Genomic DNA, 20,735 nt, shown 5'->3' on the forward strand with positions numbered 1-20,735 from the left:
AAACATTTTTTCCCGACTGGGACTCACTGCGAGACGAAGACGGCAAAGCTTGTAATTTTGCTTGTTTGGGTTGTGTAGCGTCAGTAGCATGACTATCATCATTTTTCCCCAACTGAGACTCACTGCGAGACGAAGTTACTTTACTAGTAAAGTAAGACGATATAGGTTTGATTCATCTGCTAGCCATGCTGTCAGCTGTCTCGTAAACTTCCGATAAATACAGCGCATGCGCAATGAGGATATCCTCGCAGAGGACAATGAGATTGACCCAATTTCAAACCTGGAAAGAAACAAGAGTGACAGTTGACCGGGATCATTGCCGATTACGTTATCTTTACAGAGAAAAGTTCAGATAGCTATAGTGTTAATTGGAGACTTCAAGATATATGTTCACTCGCCAGAAACCTAGCATTTATAAATATCTGGTCGCCATTGTCACATTGTAGAGCCTTGGTTGTAAAGAGCTTATTTTACACCTTTTTTTCACCTTTTCATCGAAATAGCCCCAAAAACGAAATTAAAAAAAAACAAACCCGACATTTTGTGCGCACCCTTTCAGTTATACCAGATTTGAAAAAAAATAATGTTTGCTTTCAAAAAGTGGTACCGAAGTGGTAAAATTATGTCACTTCAAGTGTCGACAGGAAACTTTAACGGTAACAAAAAATGACATTTTGGAAAACGGAGCATATGAACTTTGTTTTATACAAATCAAAAAACAGAATTAGCCAATGGGGGCTAACACAAATTACTGAGACAAAAATTATTCACATTTTTGCTCAAGTCAGATGACCAGTTAATCCTGTGTAAAATACCATCAAAAAATATTCATTAATAAAAATGTTTTTTGTAAAAATTTAAATCTTCAAAATTTCGCACCTAATATAAGCAAAGATTCGTCGAGAATCAAAAATCGAAGTATCGTAGCTATTTACCCTGTCTCCGTCGATGTCAAAATGTACCAAATGTTAAAATCCGTCGATTATTGTAAATATTACGGCAACATTTTAAAAAACAACAACTTCAGTGATTTCGGACATTTCACATTGTCACAGGATGTTCGAAATAGGTTTAATCTCCAAGTCATGCTGACTTTCATGAAAAACCAAAGATATTGTACAGATCCGCCAAGTAGTTTCTGAGATATGCTCAAGTGGAAAATAAAACGGTCAACGTGTTGGATGATTGTTTTTTTTGGTAAAAACAATCATTACTAGACGGGTTTCACCGGTGCCACGTTACCGTAAACCAGTGATGGGATTTCAAAACTTTCCTTGTCGGACATTTTACCGAAAATAAAGGGGCATAATGATATATACTGAGCGCCATGGAAAACGCATCACTTAGTTTTTCGTATAACAAAATGATCCTGTAAACATATCTTATTTATTTTGCTTCTTATTGTGAACAATATTCAAATGGGAACACATCAATAACAACACATTTGTACACTTATGGATGTTTAATCTGTAATCAAGGGTACAAAGTCAGGTGTCAAAACCAAAAGTAAAACACAGATGTCAGTAGCGCGTGTGTCCTCCACGGGCCATCATCACGGTAGGCTACAGCATTAACACGACCCCTGCAAATGTGTAGGGCGGTCCGGTGATGAAATGTGAAGCCTCCCCACACCATTACACTTCCCCCACCCCATCGATTCGTTTCGAAGACGCAGCAGTCTGTAAGACGTTCCCCAAGACGACTCCACACACGTTGACGGCCATCAGCGTGATAAAGATGAAAGCAACTCTCATCACTGAAGAGCACACTTTGCCAGTCTACTTTTCTCCATGTCTGGTGTCCTTGAGCCCATATCAAACGCCGTTGACGGTGATGATCCCTGAGGATAGCTCCAACATAAGGTCGTCGTGCACGGAGTCCTACTTCTCTTAGACGACGTCTTACGGTGTTGGCACTTACTGGTCCTTGTCTTCCGACGACTGCTGCACCTGTTCGATTCGTTTGGCGGAATCTGTCACGCAGATGAGTGACCCGGATGTAGTGGTCTTGAGCCTGGGTTGTAACGTGTGTTGACGGTCACGTGTTGATCCAGTAACTCGAACACGTTCCACCAACCTTACAATAGTGGACTGATGACAATTGAAGTGTCTGGCAATAGCACGTGTAGACATGCCAGCCCTGGACATTCCCATGGCTTCATTCCGTTGATTTTCAGTAAGTCTCGGCATCTCTAGCTCGATTCCTTCACACGTCCAACAACAAGTTACGACAGATTGACGTTTCACAGTTCATGTACTGCACATTAAGTTGAAAACATGCTTTTAAAGGGCTCACACACAATGCTGCACGTGAATATTGGGTTTTTCATGTGCATCTCGTGCAATTTTTTTTTGTGCACACGGGCCAATATTTTTTGCGTTTGGGAGCATTGTATGAAACAATAGTTCATAGTATTGCATAATATTATCCATACAAAACCACCTAGTAATAAAATATTTGGGAAAAAAAAGTGATGCGTTATCCATGGCGCTCAGTATATAAGCAGACGGATTCATACCACAATTAAAAATCATGTGTCAACAAAATATTTAAAAGTCGTACGTAATAACAATAGGTGAACCTCGCTATTTTTCATATTTAATTCCCGTACGGTAATCAAATTTATGTCAGTAACATTCCTTCAGCGTATGGCGTACGTGACTCATACCACATAGCTTCATAGTAAGCACTATCTTGTAAGCGATTTTCGTTCGGCAATCGAACGTGTCAATCACTTGTCAACAAAATATTCAAATGTTGTACTTAATAGAAATAGGTGAACCTCGCTATTTTTCACATTTAATTACCGTACGGTAATTAAATTTATCTCAGTAACATTCCTACAAAATAACTACTGCTTCGGCATCAAATTCACAATAGTATGCATTATGTGCCTTTGTTTATACGACAGCAAATGAATGCAGAACTTCCGGAATAAGAATCGTTTTCTTCTTTATAAAATGTCAACAAAATATTAAAATCCGCGTGTAATAAAAATAGGAACACCTCGCTATTTTTCACATTTAATTCCAGTGTGGTGTTCAAATTTGTGTCAGTAATATTCCTATAAAATTACGTTTTTTCGTAATACAATAGAATGAAAGCTTGCCAATCCGTACCTACTTTTAAGCTTCCTTCAGCATACGTATGGCGTATGTGACTCATAGCACATATCTTCATCGTAAGCACTGCCTTGTATGCGATTTTCGTTTGGCAATCGAAATCGTTGGAAAGTGCCACTGTTGATGAGAATTTCTATATGGAGCCTTAAAAGACGTAAAAGATATCGTAGCCAAAATGACTGTCCATTGATTTGGGTGTTATATACATGTAATGATATGTGACATCAAAGACTAGTTTATACATGCTGTGATTAAAATTCTAATCGCTCTTATTGGATTGATGAATAGCCCGACAAAGGAGAAGCAATGACATCTGTTTAAGATTAGATTGATGAATTGTCCGATAAAAGATTAAGCCAGTCAATCATGGCAGATTAAGTAGTTAATCAAGGTGGGTGTATAGACAATATAACACGAAAAATACGTTAATCACTTAAATACCTAATCAATCATGGCAGATTAAGTAGTTAATCAAGGTGAGTGTATAGACAGTATAACACGATAAATACGTTATTCACTTAAATACCTAATCGGGTTGAGTGGTAGTTATGCACTCAGTACACTATATTAATTTTGGAATTTTGAATATTATTCACCATATCTTGATGTCCGATTGGGCATATTCCTGGTCGGACAATTTTGGAAGTTCAGAAAATAGCGTCAGATATGTCCAGAAAATACGGGCAAAATCCCATCACTGCCCTAAACATATGTCCCTTCCGGTACCAATGAAACCATTAAACAGGTTTCCACATAAGCATTGCACACATCAAATAAAATTGACGCCAAATCAACCAAATCCAGCAATATCAATTCATTTTATACATTTGTTACATGTAAGTGTACAGTACTTCCGGTGATAATGAAAATGTTCAATTAGTTTTATGAAATCAGAAATGACATAAGGCATCACATGGTGAAAATTTTATGTAAATCGAATAATAATTGCTACTTTCATAGACCAAAAACCTTGAAAAGTGACTTGTAGAAAACCGTCTATTTCTCTGCAACCGTAATAGTTAGAAACCATTTTGTGGTATCTGTAGGATCGTATGGTTCAATCTATTTGTTAATTGCAATCAAATATCATAATTTTAAAAACATTACAGATCAGACTCATTTGAATAAAATATCTGTTTTGAAGGCTAAAAATGACGTTACTTCCGGTGATAATGAAAATCCTAAATTACTTGTATGAAATCGTAAATGGCATTAGTTATCACACAGTGAAAATTTTATGAAAATCAAATAATAATTGACACTTTTATGGACCAAAAACCTTGAAAAGTGACCTGTTGAAAATCGCCTATTTCTTCGCAACTCAACAAGTTAGAAACAATTTTGTGAAATCTATATGACCGTATGAATTTTATTAATATGTGAATGTAAACGAAAAGTTAAAATTATTAATACTTATTAAATAATTCTTGGTTGAAAAAAAATATTGATTTTAAAAGTTAAAAATGCATTTTTTGACAAAAAGGAGTCCTTTCCAGTGTCAATTTGAAATTGTAATCAATTTGACACGACGCATACTTGCTTTTTGAATCAAATGGTGTCACTTTTGTGGAAATCCAATAATAATTGACTATTTTACAGGCAAAATAACGTAAACAGTGACTTATGCAAAATTGCCCATTTCTAGGTAACTGCTTATATTACAAACTAATTTTAACATATATTTTCTTCGTATGGATTATAGCTACAAGTTTATAAAAGTTACGTAGAAATATTTTAAAATCTAAAAAGCCTGAATGGGTTGTAAATAGGTCAATTTTACACCTTTTTCACCTCTTAATCGAATTTGCTCGAAAATGAAATCGAAATTAAAAAAAATGAGCTTACACTTTTTTGCACACTCTTTTAGTTATATCAATTTTTAAAAAAAAATAATATTTGCTTTCGAAAAATGGTACCTAACTGTCAAAATTGTAGTTTTTGGTAAAATTACGCCACTTCCTGTGCGGACAGATAACTCTATCGGTAACAAAAAAAATGACAATTGAGACAACGGAGCATATGAACTTTGTTTTATACAAATCGAACAATAAATAAATAATTAATCTAGGACTTAAAAAGTGAATTAGCCAATGGCGGCCAAGGAAAATTACTGAGACAAAAAAATTTCACATTTTTGCCCAAATCAGATGACTCGTTAATATGTCTAAAACACGACTAAAAAATATTCATAAATAAAAAAGTTTTTTGTAAAAATTTAAATTTTCTAATTTGCCGCCTAATATCTGCGAAGATTTGCTGAAAATCAAAAATCAAAAGTAGTGTAGCTATGCGCCCTGTCTCCGGCTATGCCAAAATGTACCGAAAGTTAAAATCCAACGATTATTTTTAAAATTACTGCAATCTTTTTCAAAACGATAGCTTCAGTGATTTCGGACAATTCGCATTGTTGCAGAACGTTCAAAATAGCTTTATCCTCTAAGACACACACACTTTCCCAGTAAAACCGAAGAAATCTAAACGATGCGACAAGCAGTTGCTGAGATCTAATCAAAATGGAATTTGAATAATAATAACAATTTTAACAAAAACAATAGTGTTTCACACAAGCTACGCAGTGTGAAACCCTAATTAACGATAGTTGCTGAAATTCAATAAATATAAATTTCATACATATCGGATGATGACTTGTCAATCAAGCGTTTACAAGATTCATCAAAGTGAAACAATGGCTATAACTCTAGAAATAATTAACGGAAGTTGCTGAAATTAAACAGCCTTCTTCGTTTTATTAATTTAAATGGTATATATAAATTTCATACATGTAGGCCTATATAAGATGATAACTTTTGTCATTCAAGCATTGAAGACCTTCATCAAAAGTAAAACAAGGGCTATAACTCTAAGATATAATAAACAGAAATTGCTGACCACATTTCCATGTGAGAAACTTCCAATCAATAGAAACAGGTAACACAAACCAATTACAGATGGTTTGATGGGATCAATTTGATGCATTTGATATTCAGATAAGTTGATATACAATAATTAAAGATACATTATGGGAGATTTTTACAGAGAATTGGCCATTCTTGCTATAACAGTTCAAAAGTAGATGATCAAAGAAGAATATTTTGAAAATTTCAGTCAAATTACTTTATTCTGAACATAGTTATCATCGTTGTAATATTTGACTAGAAATGGTAGTGAAATGTGCCTTCACCGTGGCTGATCGTTTGATTGACAGGCGTTAGCTCCACCTACATATCTCGATTATCAAGTAAAGTTTTCAATTTCATGCGGAAACGCTCTACAGCCGCCTCTTTAAGTACACTCTATCATTTAGCCTCGATCTAACTGACGTATTTTCATCAGGATGCGCCATATTTGAATTAATTGATAAGTGAAATCCTATTTAAATCTGAGCTGTAGCCGAGCCATCCGTGAGTCTACAGAGTTGATTTTGGGCTTGTTGTTTAAATAAAGATCTAATTTATAATTTCTATAACATCTGAAGCCTAAATTAAGACTTGCAATAATCAGATTTTGCTCTTGCATAATGTATGTTTAATTGAATACAATATAAAAATTTTTTTGTTTTATCCAATGTATTTCAGTATGTCAGGCAGACCTGTCAACTCTACCGCATCACACGGTAAAGTGCCGCGAAAAGGCCTCATGTACCGCTCTACTGCGCGGTAATAGATTTCTACTGCATTTTCAAACAAAGAGTTTTTTAATTTTCTCGCCAAAACTATGGAACTAAGGGAAGCAACTCTTTGCATGTAAACAATAAAGAACGAGACTTTCGGTTATCAACATCGATTTGGGATATTGTAAGGTGTAATTTAGCTAAGAGATTTGTTCTCAAATTCTTTTCAACCTATTTTAGAGTAAATGAAGCGGATATAATTATTGGCATGTGTTCCAAATACTCTTAAAATGCGTAGCGATAAACTAAACAAATAGCGACCAATTTACGGCAGCAATGGCTGACATTTTTGTTTGAAATCGTACGTACGTACGGCATCTAATACAATACTTCGAATGCAACACAACAAGATGGGAATACGTCTCGATGATTCTGACTAACATGGAACACCCTCAGAGTGACTCTCTCGAATAAATGTAAAAGCAGATTTACGGAATCACGGGGGGGAAAAATCCCGTACATTGATAGGATAATCACCATGGAGGGCATGATAAAATCGATACCAATATTTACCCGTTTACAAAACTCATTTTTTACGCCCCCCCCCTCTATTCCTAATGTAGAAATACCATATGTATAATCTTACATGAAACATATTGACAAAAACTCTCGGAATGGGAAACACACGTCACAAATATATTTTAAAATCATGCTAAGTTAAAACAAAAGAAAAGTGTAAGTGGTAGGCCTACTGGCTGCCAGTACACTGGACTGGTAATTTTAATTATTTTTTTTTTACGTTACTAATTATTTCTTTTTGTAGGCTACATATTCAATTTTGGTTTAATTACATAAATAATTTTAGATATGGTTACCATTGCTTGTGTATATTTTATCTATTACCCATTTAATGCAATTTTTGTATTGTTGGGCCTGCAGTTCAGTGTATCATTTCTAAATTAATTACCCTTGTAAGTGCGAATTTACGCGTTTTTGGAAATCTACTGCCAAATCATGGTTTCTACTGCATTTTTTACACTACCCTACTGCATTTCAGCTCTGAGGGGTTGTCGGGTCTGATGTCAGGTCATGTCAGGTCACGTCAACAATAAAGTTACACCTTGAACTAATGAGTATATAGTAACATCCAATACCTATTAAAGTGGAAAAAGCTGTCATTTTGAACTCTTAATAAAACCGGAAGTTATAATCCAAGACTAAACTTTTTGATATTAGTTGTTAGTAGAGGTCAGGGTCATCATATATGCAAAGGTCAAGGGTAAATGAACAGCTAGATCAAAAGATAATAGGTCAATAGTCGAAAAGTGAAACCGGAAGTAAATGAAATCAAAATTAAAAAATCAGCTCCCTAAGAATTGTTGCCATTTGGAGTAAGTTAAAAACAAAAAAAGTTTTCGAAAATCGGCATCAAAATCGTGGCTTAATATCAAATTGAAGTTTTTTTTTTATAAAATCCAATATGGCGGCCAAACATTTGAAAATATTATGGAACAAGGTCTCTGAAAATGAAAGATAACATCTGGGGTAACACCAAAATATGTCATTTTTAGTTCATTTTTAAAATGGGAGAACTATCAGGGGTCAAAATTCGTGAAATTGGAACGAATGCCACAATAATTCCTTCTTCACTATGGCAGTTTTTATGTACACTAAGGCAAAACTTTTAATCTACTTTTGTCACTAAGGCATTTTTTAAACTGGGAAACTTTGATTGATAGTCACAGTGCGCATGCCGAGAGCAGCCAAGTTGTAAACAATACAGTCAAACCCCTCGAATCAGAAATTGACTCTAATTCGGCTGGTTTAACAGCAGATTCAAGCGATCTCCAGTCTTCCTATGCGGAAATAAAAAAGTCGGTTCAACATGTGCAAATTCCAAAAGGTACATTTAATGTAGAACGTATGGGTATAAAGCGAGCTGAATTTCCTGTATTAAATATTATTCAAAAGTGTGTAGGATATCTTGAAACAACGGTAAAAGTGTTGTATGCTGTAAATAAGCAGGAAAATGTGACCAATGCGGTATTGCATGATTTGCTAGATATTCAGAAAGCTGGTTTGTCATATCTACAAGAAGAATATTCAACTTTATTTGTTAAATCTCACTTTGATGGTGAAACTTCGAAATTAATTCGGGCTTTGCAGAAAAACACTAGTGCACTATCAGAAGATGCCATTGACACTTTATCAAAAGTGTGTACCATATCTTCAAGTCGTATCAAGCTCTTATTCGTCATGATATGAAAGATATCAACATTCAGGATTTCGTGGAAGACCTTTAAATCGATTTCAATCACGAAATAATGTCAGAGATTATAGACAAAATTCACCAGCCTTTGGAAGAGGACGATTTGATAATTCACCTAGATTTATTAATAACCATTCAAATAACAGTGGAGAGGCTGATTAGCCTGCAGTGTATATTTTGTATTATCTTTGTATACTTTGTGCATTATTTGTATTACATTGTTAAATTTTATAGTATTAGGTGTATTTATGTATGTATGTTATATTGAACAGTTTACTTGCACTGATGGCCTGGGGGTTTTCGGTTGCACATTGGGAAGAAATAACCTTTCAGCCATTAATTTTAGACTGGGTTTCAAATGGAGTACTAATACCTTTTGTTGACAATATTGCTCCAAACAAATTTTGTTTACCAAATAAAAAATTAAACAAGTCTGAGCATGATTTTGTGAATGCTGAAATTAAATCATTTTTATCACGTGGTTTTATTTCTAAATCTGATTCTCAACCTGTATGTGTTAATCCAATTTTGGTGGTTCCGAAAAAAGGTAAAAATAAATTTAGACTTATTTTAAATGCCCATGAGTTAAATAAATATATTTATGTTCCGAAAGTAAAGTATGAAGACATTTCAGTATTACAACAGATTGTTGAACTTGATAACTTTGTAACTGTTGATTTGAAGGATGTATTTTTCCATGTGCCCGTAAAGCCGGAGTTTAGAAAATATTTTGGATTTTCTTGGCATAAACAATTTTTCGTGTTTAATGTTCTGTTTTTTGGTTGTAGCATATTTCCTTACTAATTCCATAAGATTATTCGAGTTGTGGTTACTTATCTTTGTGCACTAGGTCTTCGTCTAACTACTTGGGTTGACGATTTTTTGTTATGTTCGGACAATATTAGGGAAGATGCTACACTTTTACTTGGTGTCTTAAAACGACTGGACTTTACTATTAACGAGGAAAAATCTTGCCCCTCGCTTAAAGTTTCACATAAACGTATTAGAGACCTTCAAAGGGACATAACTAGAGCCCTGAATAAAGACTGTATAACAGCTAGATCTATAGCCTGTATTGCCGGCAAGTGCGTTTTCTTAAGCAGAGTTGTATTTCCAGGAAAACTTAAACTACGGGGAGTTTATAATTTTTTGTCAACTCGATCAGATTGGAACAGTGTTTTAAATTGGAGTCAGGAAGCCGTTGCTGATCTAAATTGGTGGTTAGAAAGTGTTCAGTTATGGGACGGTATTTCCATTCTTCCTCGGATAGTAGATGGAGAAATACCGACGCGTCTCAGACCGGGTACCGTGCGATCTACAACAATCAAGTAATCCATGGTTTCTGGCCAAAGCGAAGTGAAAAGACAAAGTTCGAATTTTTCGAGAACTGTTGGCCGTATATATGACGCTCATTTGCTTCAAGAACCAGATCAAGGACAAAACTTTAGTGATCAGAAGAGACAACATTACTACTCTTGCGTGCATAAACCATATGGGCACTCGTTACCAGAGTTTGAATACAATTGCGACCGCAATTTGGGAGTTGGCTATTATGAAGAACTGTTGCCTCTTTGCCCGTCATATTGCCGGAAAGAACAATCTGGTAGCCGATACGTTATCACGAATTGACGACAGACTGGAGTGGAGCCTACACTCTCCAGTGTGTTTCAGATGATAGAAAGATAGGTTGCCAGGCAACGAAACATACGCCCACAGCAGCTAAATCATCCGGGCAGTCAACAAGAGTTGTCGCATTTTTTTTTTACTTTTATCAGTAATGGAACTTTTATAATACACTAAAATCTGATCAAGAGTAACAACTCATTAAGTATTATCATTAGAATTTGTTTGTTTTTATAAAGTTCTGAACCATGCTAACGTTTAGTATATGAAATGTTTAATATCATGGATTTAGCTGTTTAGTATACGGAATGTTTAATATCATGGATTTAGCTGTTTAGTAATTATCAAAAATTGCTGAAAATGAATAGATTTCTTCGTCTCATGACCTTAAACACTGTGTATAAAATTAAAGTCAATTCGATATTTACTTTAGCCTCTAGAACGTCCACAAAATTTTTTTGAAGTGATCAAGGGCCAATAGGCTTCTTCGTCTCATGACCCTAAACACTGTGTATAAATTTAAAGTCAATCAGATATTAACTTTAGCCGATTTTCACAAACTCAACCATCATTAGGGTGTAATGGTGATATACTAAAACGGTTTTTAAAATCGGATAAAAATTGTGACCTCTAGAGGGACCAAAAGCTGAAAACACGATTTTTCGTACAATCAGGGGCCATTATTCAGGAGGTTACGATTCGATATGCGTGAATATCGAAAGGAACCAAGATCTGTGGGTTATAAATATGCATTTCAAGTTTTACCAAAATCAGATCAAAATTGTGACCTCTAGAGTGTTCCGAAGCTAAAAACATGATTTTTCATACAATCAGGGGCCATAATCAATGAAGTTATGGTCCGATACATGCCCATATCGAAAGGAACTGAGATCTTTGGGAGATAGACCTATATTTCAAGTTTCGTTAAAATCGGATAAAAATTGTGACCGGTAGAGTGTCCACAAACAAATTGTCATATTGCCGGAAAGAACAATCTGGTAGCCGATACGTTATCATAAAATACGTGTATTCATAAAAATTTTACCTTGTGTTAATATGTTCAATTTCGTCTTCATTTTATGAGAAGTAGCAAAATTTTATATTTTTTTTATGATATTTTCCATTTTATGATAATTTTATGAGAAATGATGAAATTTTATGAAAATATAAATGTATTTATATTGTACGCTGTGACATACAAACCATACCCTATGGAAGGCAATCTGGAAAAACACTATTATCTTTACCTTAACAATATCCATAAAATAGTGATTTCCATATTGATAAATAACACATTATATACATCCCACCCAGGACTGGTAAATCACAACCGAAGGATATATTTTCTTTACAAATCTCAAATGAATTTCAACTAACAATCATATTCTGGTAAAATAGCATGTAGTCCCTTTTAAAACTGATCGAGAATTACCCTCTGATAATCATAAATTACCTGCCACCTCAAATAATCCAATGTTAACAGAAAGCATGCAGTTTCCACCTTATAATGGCTTTAATCGATATAAGGTTTATTTTAAACTTAATAGATCAAATACAGCAATGGTTAATGAACACATAATGCTCATAACCACTACTTCAGAAATTTGAGAATGTTTGTATATAAAGAAACAGAAAATCATACTTGATGTTAGTTTTAAGTTGTTGAGACCATCCACCAAGTCTAGCTGTAGCAGTTGCCCTAACACCACCACGTTTAAATTCATCTTGACGATTTTTATCCCCATCAAAATCCTGTGAACTGCTTCTTTTTAATCTGAAATATATTCAATTGTAATGTCCATCGGCCCTTGCGACTGGAAACAATTGGAGACAAGTAGTTGCCGGCAACTGGCAGCAACTGAGAGGATACGATCAGGTGCCAGTTTTTGTTGATGTGTAATACTATAGGGCCTATATACTATGAGGTTATTTAAATTCTCTATAAAAGATGCTCAGGTTAATGTATTGAAGTTTTTAGCTAGTACCAGTGACAACGAGAACTAAGCTAATGTCTGGTAGATAAAAATCGGGCAACAACATCGCAGTCTGATAATCCAAATATGGCAACCCCATGCATTAGAAACGTGGATAGCTGCCCTCCTGGGTGCCCATAAAAGTACACTGTGTTGAAATTCAGGGTAGCTTCTGTAGCTGACCAATCAGATAAAGGAGAACCTGGTCCACTTTCTCGGGGTTCAATACATGACTCATGCACGTAACCTCTTTATAAAGAACGTGCAGGGTTTAAGTTTCTTTTAGACATCATTCGGTGCTCCCAGTGGAACATCATATTTTCAGCCTCCTCGGTTAAGAGCCTAGGGTGAGGATATCATCTCGTAATCTCAGAAGGACGTTCCCATAGCCTCCTCAGCTTAGAGGCTAGGGTGATGACATCATCTCGTATTCTCAGAAGGATGATCCCACCACCTCAAAACACAAGTTAGGGGATAGAAAACTTATATTTAGCTTATACCGGTATTTAATGTCATAGCTGTGTGTGTACTTTCCTGTATATAACCTTTGTATTATGGATGTTGTATTCGATGTATAAACCTAGTTATAACCAACAAAGTGTTCCAGAGTTAATTGATCATATGCACAACGCGAAGTCAAAGTTACCCTTAGTGTCACATGCCGTTTTCTGGAAGTTTCTGATTAAAGTCACATCTGTCCCCATAGTGTCATATACATCTCTTTTTGGTACCGTGACACAGGATAGTGTCATATACATCTCCTTTTGGTGAAAATATGTAGCAGAGAAGAGAGTATGTGAGGAGTTTTAATAGAGTGCCTTTCCACATCTAGCCAGGGACTCATCGCACTGCATTAGTGCTACATATTTTGTTTTCGAGCCGTCATGCAGAATCGACTGTAAAGTGATAAAAGAAACTTGGAAAAAAACAGCAATCAAAAGAAATTTATCTGGTGGACAGAGTGGGTGGAAATCTACAGCAAATGGGTAAACACATTTTTCCTGAAAATTCAACATGTAAATTTGTTTAACCAGACCAATTAAGAATGAGTTCGCGAGAGAATCATGTAAAGTTTTAAAAAAAAAAAACGGCACAAGCTGTGTCAGGCGATTTTGACCAAACTTTGCAGATTTGGTCATTGGGTACCCCGTATACCCCACATTAAATATTAGGATCACCAACCTTGTAGTTACGGGGAACCAGCTATGGCCATTTTAGAGTTTAAAAAAAACGTCATTTTTTTTTTAAAAAAAAAATCCCTAAATTCAAATATTTCCCATAAATTGTCTTTTTTTTCTTGTTTATAAATTATTTTTTACGAATGATCATATCTACTACTTCAATATATATGACTATTAAATTTTTCCGAAACCATTTGAAGCTATGAGGAATTTATTTTGAGACGTAGTTTTTGCTATCTAAAACATATAAATTTCATGATGCTATATCTCACCCACTGCGGGGCTGAGGACAATTCTATTAATAATGGAAGTTGAGGACTACTAATACTAATATTTGGTTTTGACAAAATGACTGGCACGGATTTCTTTCATATTAAATTTGATGGTCGAACTTGAAGAAAATGACTTCATTTTTTACATCATTTTTACAATAAAATCATTCATTGAATGGATTATTAGGCCTGATAATGCCCCATGCAACTACCTTCCAGCAATACTGTGTAGGGCCGGTACAGATGATTCGGGAGTTCCACAAGGATCAGTCCTTGGACCAGTCCTTTCTGTAATGTATACTAAGAATTTGGGACAACTAATCGATAATCATGGTTTCTAGGATTACATTCTTATGCAAATGATACACAGCTGATCGCAAGTTATTCCCTTTCAAAAACTGTTTCATTCCCTAATTATATCTGACATCAAATTGTGTACACATGATAGGATGACAAGAAATATGATGAAATTAAATTTAATTGAATTAAGTTAATCAGAATGTATTTTATGTGGTCAAAATACACATCTGAAAAAGACAAGTTCAAATGATGTGGTTGTACGAGATGCAATATTTGTACCATGAGACACTGAAGAAGTTAGGTGTCCTCTTGGGGTCCAATTTGAGCATGGGCAGTCACATTAGTGAAATTTGTCGAAACTGTTATCTTTGGTCCAGGAACATTGGCCATATAAACACTTTATTAGCCAAGAAGCAGTTGCTCCACTTATATATTCTTTGGTATTCCCAAGGATTGACTACTGTAACAGCTTGTTAGTAGAAACATCTAGTGCCAATATTAAAAAAAATCAACTTGTTCAAAATACCGCACCTCAAATTCTTACCAGATCATCAAAACACGCTCTGAAATCAATCTATTGGCTGCCAATCATCTTCAAAAGTCTGTCTTTGACGTATCAGTGTGTGAATGGCTTAGCTCAAATATACTTATCTAACTTTATGCACATACAAGTTCCCTCGAGTAACCTCCGGCCGAACACACATTCATCAGTTTTGTTGCTCAAGGTGAAAATTAATATCATTTGCATACGGATCGTGCTCAGTGAATGCGCCTAAACTGTGTAACAATCTTCCAGAGATCATTAAATCATCTCAAACCCTTTCTTGTTTTACATCAAGACTTATCAAGATTAATTAAATTAATTTAATTGTATGCGCAGTGGACATGCTTCTGTACATGGAGTACGTGCGCTATATAAATGTACATATTAATATTATTATTATTATTTGTCAGGCCGAAGTTAGATTTGTACTCCAGCAACCAAGATGGCGGATGAAATCAGCTGTTCATTTTCCCATCTTTTGTACAAATAAAATGCGGTTTAGTAGCCAGTTATCCGAAAGAAACTATTATAGCATATTCCTGAAGCAATAGCCAGAAAAATGCCGCTCTGGCCATTGCTGGATTGACGTCTGATACTTACGTTTTTGTGGTAGTGTGTCTATTCTTCCCATTCAATCAAATCACTCCTAAGTAAATTCTTTCGTTTAATCTGGGGTCTTCCCTATAACTTTGGACAGTGATTTAAGGTATTAAAAACGGTGAAAGTATTGTTCGTCTCCAAACAGTATTGTTTACATTGTAGCCATGTTGATAGCCTCGTTTGTCACGCTATTAGTTTTTCTGCAATATTCTACTATGCACTGGTCAATTGGGCGTAATAAATTCGTGAATCATGACATAACGTTATGTTAACATAAACAAAACAATGCTACCAGGGGCTGCCAGGCAGGATACGTCCACATTTTTGAGAGATGGATAGAGAACAAGCTAAAACGAAAGTGATTTTTCCGACAATCAAGGGCCATAATTCAGGAAGTTATGATCCGCTATGCGCAAATAACGAAAGGAACCAAGATCTTTGGGTTATAAACTTACATTTCAAGTTTCAACAAAATCGTATAACCAGCGGCTGCCAGGCAGGATACGGCCACATTTTCGAGAGATGGATAGAGAACAAGCTAAAAAGAAAGTGATTTTTCCTACAATCAAGGGCCATAATTCAGGAAATTACAATTCGATATGCGCAAATATCAAAAGGAACGAGATCTTTGTGTTATAAACTTACATTTAAAGTTTCAACAAAATCGGATAAAAACTGTGACCTCTATAGGGTCCACAACCTTGTGACCTCTATAGGATCCACAACCTTGATATACCATATTTTTACGCAATTTAAGAACGAACAGCGGCCATTTTGTCTGTCAGTTTTGGGCCGATTTTCACGAAATTCACACTCAGCCGTCTTTATGGTGTAACGGTGATATAAAAATACGTTTTTATAAATCAGATAAAAATTATGACCTCTATAGGGTCCACAAGCTAAAAACGCGATTTTTCGTACAATCAGAGGCCATAATTCAGGAAGTTACGGTCAGATATGCGCGAATATCGAAAGGAACCGAGATCTTTGGGTTATAAACTTACATTTCAAGTTTCAAAAAAATCGGATAACCAGCGGCTGCCAGGTAGGATACACCCACATTTTCGAGAGATGGATAGAGAACAAGCTAACAAGAAAGTGATTTTTCCTACTATCAAGGGCCATAATTCAGGAAATTACAATTCCATATGCGCGAATATCGAAAGGAACTGAGATCTTTGTGTTATAAACTTACATTTCAAGTTTCAACAAAATCGGATAAAAATTGTGACCTCTATAGGGTCCACAACCTTGATATACCATTTTTTTTTTCAGCCATCCTTAGGGTGTAATGGTGAGATAATAATACGATTTTTTAAATCGGATAAAAATTATGACCTCTATAGGGTCCACAAGCCAAAAACGCGATTTTTCGTACAATCAGGGGCCATAATTCAGGAAGTTACGGTACGATGTGCGCGGATAACGAAAGGAACCAAGATCTTTGGGTTATAAACTTAGATTTCAAGTTTCAACAAAATTGGATTAAAATTGTGACCTCTATAAGGTCCACAACCTTGATATACCCTATTTTTATGCTATTTGAGAACGAACGGCGGCCATTTTGTCCGTCAATTTTGTGCAGATTTTCACAAAATTCAAACTCAGCTGTCCTTAGGGTGCAACGGTGACATAATAATACGTTTTTTTAAACCTGATAAAAATTATGACCTCTTTAGGGTCCACAAGCTAAAAACACGATTTTTCGTACAATCAGGGGCCATAATTCAGGAAGTTACGGTCCGATATGCGCGAATATTGAAAGGAACCAAGATTTTGGGTTATAAATTTACATTTCAAGTTTCAACAAAATTGGATAAACATTGTGACCTCTATAGGGTCCACAACCTTAATATACCGTATTTTTACGCTATTTGAGAACGAACAGCGTCCATTTTGTCTGTCAACTTTGGGCCGATTTCCACGAAATTCATCTCAATCGTCCTTAGGGTGTAAAGGTGATATAATAATACAGTTTTTTAAATCGGATAAAAATTATGACCTCTATAGGGTCCACAAGCTAAAAACGTGATTTTTCGTACAAACAGGGGCCATAATCCATGAAGTTTCCATCCGATACATGCCAATATCGAAAGCAGCCGAGATCTTTTGGAGATAAACCTATATTTCAAGTTTCGTCAAAATAGGATAAGAATTGTGACCTGTAGAGTGTCCACAAACAATTGTGGACGGACGGACGGATGAAAAGGGACGACAATATACGACCACATGAAAATGTGGGCATATAAAAATTGTGACCTCTATAGGGTCCACAACCTTGATATACCATATTTTAACGCTATTTGAGAGCGAAGGGCGGCCATTTTATCTGTCAGTTTTGGGCCGATTTTCACGAAATTCGAACTCGGCCGTCTTTAGGGTGTAACGGTGATATAATAATATGGTTTTTAAAATCAGATAAAAATTATGCGCTCTATAGGGTTCACAAGCTAAAAACGCGATTTTACAATCGTACAATCAGGGGCCATAATTCAGGAAGTTACGGTCTAATATGCGCGAATATCTAAGGGAACCAAGATCTTTGGGTTATAAACTTACATTTCAAGTTTCAACAAAATCGGATAAAAATTGTGACCTCCATAGGGTCCACAACCTTGATGTACCATATTTTGACGCTATTTGAGAACGAAGGGGGGCCATTTAATCTGTCAGTTTTGGGCCGATTTTCACGAAATTCTATCTCAGTCGTCCTTAGGGTGATATAATACGATTTTTTAAATCGGATAAAAATTATGACTTCTATAGGGTCCACAAGCTAAAAACGTGATTTTTCGTACAATCAGGGGGCATAATTCAGGAAGTTACGGTCCGATATGCGCGAATATCGAAAGGAACCGAGATCTTTGGAGTATAAACTTACATTTCAAGTGGCTTGCTCTTAATGGAACTGGAAACCACGTTAATTTGGTTTCAAGTGCCATTTTACACTTTTCAGTGTGTAAATAAAGCGGCTTATTTTTCGTCATTTTTGTTGAAAATCGTTATTTTTGTACAACCAGCGGCTGCCAGACAGGATACGCCCACATTTTCGAGAGATGGATAGAGAACAAGCTAAAAAGAAAGTGATTTGTCCTATAATCAAGGGCCATAATTCAGGAAATTACAATTCGATATGAGCAAATATTGAAAGGAACCAAGGGGTTCACAAGCTAAAAACGCGATTTTACAATCGTACAATCAACGGCCATAATTCAGGAAGTTATGGTCCAATATGCGCGAATATCTAAGGGAACCAAGATCTTTGGGTTATAAACTTACATTTCAAGTTTCAACAAAATCAGATTAAAATTGTGACCTCCATGGGGTCCACAACCTTGATATACCATATTTTTACGCTATTTGAGAACGGAGGGCAACCATTTTGTCTGTCCAGGGCTTGCCACGAGACGCGAGCAGTTGCTCGCGCTCGCGCTGTGCTCGCGAAAATCTACATTTACGCGAGCGGTTCGTTGCTTGCGCAAAATTTTAAGAAAACCCTGTAAAAATAATCAAAATATTGACAAGTTTATTGCCGAAACTAAACCAACAATGTCAATAACTTCATAAATTTGTCTGTCAAACTGAGATTCACCCAGCTGCACGCGGCATTTCCTCCTTAAATTTGATTGGCTAAAAAGTTACTCAGCACTCTTGTTACTAAAAATACACTTTAGACCTGAACGTTATGACTGATTTTCCTACGAACACCAGTAACGAACGCGTGATAATCGAGTCTAAAGTAAAGAATGTTTACATCCGGCATTAGGCATTCACGCTAAATGAACACGTTTCAAACTAATATTTACCGGTATTTCCTATTTTATCAGAACTTCGGTTTTTATTCCATTGTGCAGTCGTATAATTTTCAATCTAAGCGTAATAATGGCCAAAGGCAACCTGATTGCCCTATCCACATTTATTTCGTGGGGTGAAGAAATCCATACGGAAATTGGTTTTAATAAAGAAGAGTACGTATGACTGTCAAAAACAGAAAGCGATGGTCACACATGTTTACTGCAAACTTTGTGCCAGGAATAGCAATTTTCTTATGATTTTAAATTGAAACAATGTTACAAAACATTTTGCGTGAGCAATTTTTATTGCTCGCCTTGCTCGTCCAAACCTAAATTTGCGTGAGCAGTCATCTGCTTGCCATCAATTTATTCGTGGCCAGCCCTGCTGTCAGTTTTGGGCTGATTTTCACGAAATTCGAACTCAGGGGCCATAATTCAGGAAGTTTCAATCCGATACATGCCAATATCGAAAGCAGCTGAGATCTTTTGGAGATAAACCTGTATTTCAAGTTTCGTCAAAATCGGATAAGAATTGTAGATTGTATACTCAGAATGTATACTCACTAACCATATCTGCTACGCTATAAAGTTTCATTAATCTACTCGCCGTAGTTTAGTTGTACGAAATATTTGAAAAGTGGCCTGAAAATGATGATATTTTGGCTTTTTTTGGTCTTAAAATTTCAATTTTTTTTCAACCCTCTAAAAAAGGGTTTGACTAATCTAAAATTGTGGCAGTGGGGTTTGGAGGGTTACCCATCATACATAAAAAAGATGGTGAAAATTGGTCACCCACCATGTGCCTGTCCCTGCATGGTTCTCTCGCAAACGCATTCTTAATATAAGATTAAAATTAAATAACATATGTGTTTAAATTCAACTGTATAGGGAATAAAATATGTTAATTATCAAGTTTTGATGGAAAGGTTTATAAACAATGTAATATAATAGCTAGGTATTTAATGTGGGTCTAAGGGGTAGGTTGCAAAAATATTTTATTAACTAAGGAATAATAAGGAAATGGAATAGGGAACAAAATAAAGAATTAATGATGTCTCCAGTGTATGTAGGAAAGGAAGTTTGAAAATGGAGATTTTGTGCAGTATAACTACAACTATCATCATAGGATGATTGAAGACGTGTTTTTGTACATGAATGTAATGTACCTGTATTTGTGTTTAAGGACGGTTAAGATATAAACCTGTGTAAATCGCAAGTAGAGTTTAGGTTTTGGGGTTAAAGGACCAGCAGCTGTCAGGCAGGATATGCCCACATTTTGCAAGAGATGGATTGAGAACAAGCTAAACCAAAAAGCGATTTTTTGTGCAACCTAGGGCCATAATTCAGGAAGTTACGATCCGATATGCGCCAATATCAACAGGAACCAAGATCTTTAGGTTATAAAGATATATTTCAAGTTTCATCAAAATTGAATCAAAATTGTGAC

The 20,735-nt window shown here is 35.6% G+C and overlaps 1 protein-coding gene across 6 annotated transcripts in view; it reads right to left on the reverse strand.

Annotated features, from left to right (window-relative positions):
* LOC126825463 (liprin-beta-1-like) overlaps positions 1-20,735 on the reverse strand; it is a 254,385-nt gene that overhangs the window by 66,607 nt on the left and 167,043 nt on the right. For all 6 annotated transcript variants that reach the window (XM_056101629.1, XM_056101628.1, XM_056101627.1 and 3 more), the window contains one exon: positions 12,267-12,398. In XM_056101629.1, the coding sequence (XP_055957604.1) occupies positions 12,267-12,398 (132 nt within the window). The remainder of the gene's footprint in view (positions 1-12,266; positions 12,399-20,735) is intronic.

This window comes from Patella vulgata, chromosome 6 (genome assembly GCF_932274485.2).
Source record: "Patella vulgata chromosome 6, xgPatVulg1.2, whole genome shotgun sequence".
Taxonomy (NCBI): Eukaryota; Metazoa; Mollusca; class Gastropoda; family Patellidae; genus Patella; species Patella vulgata.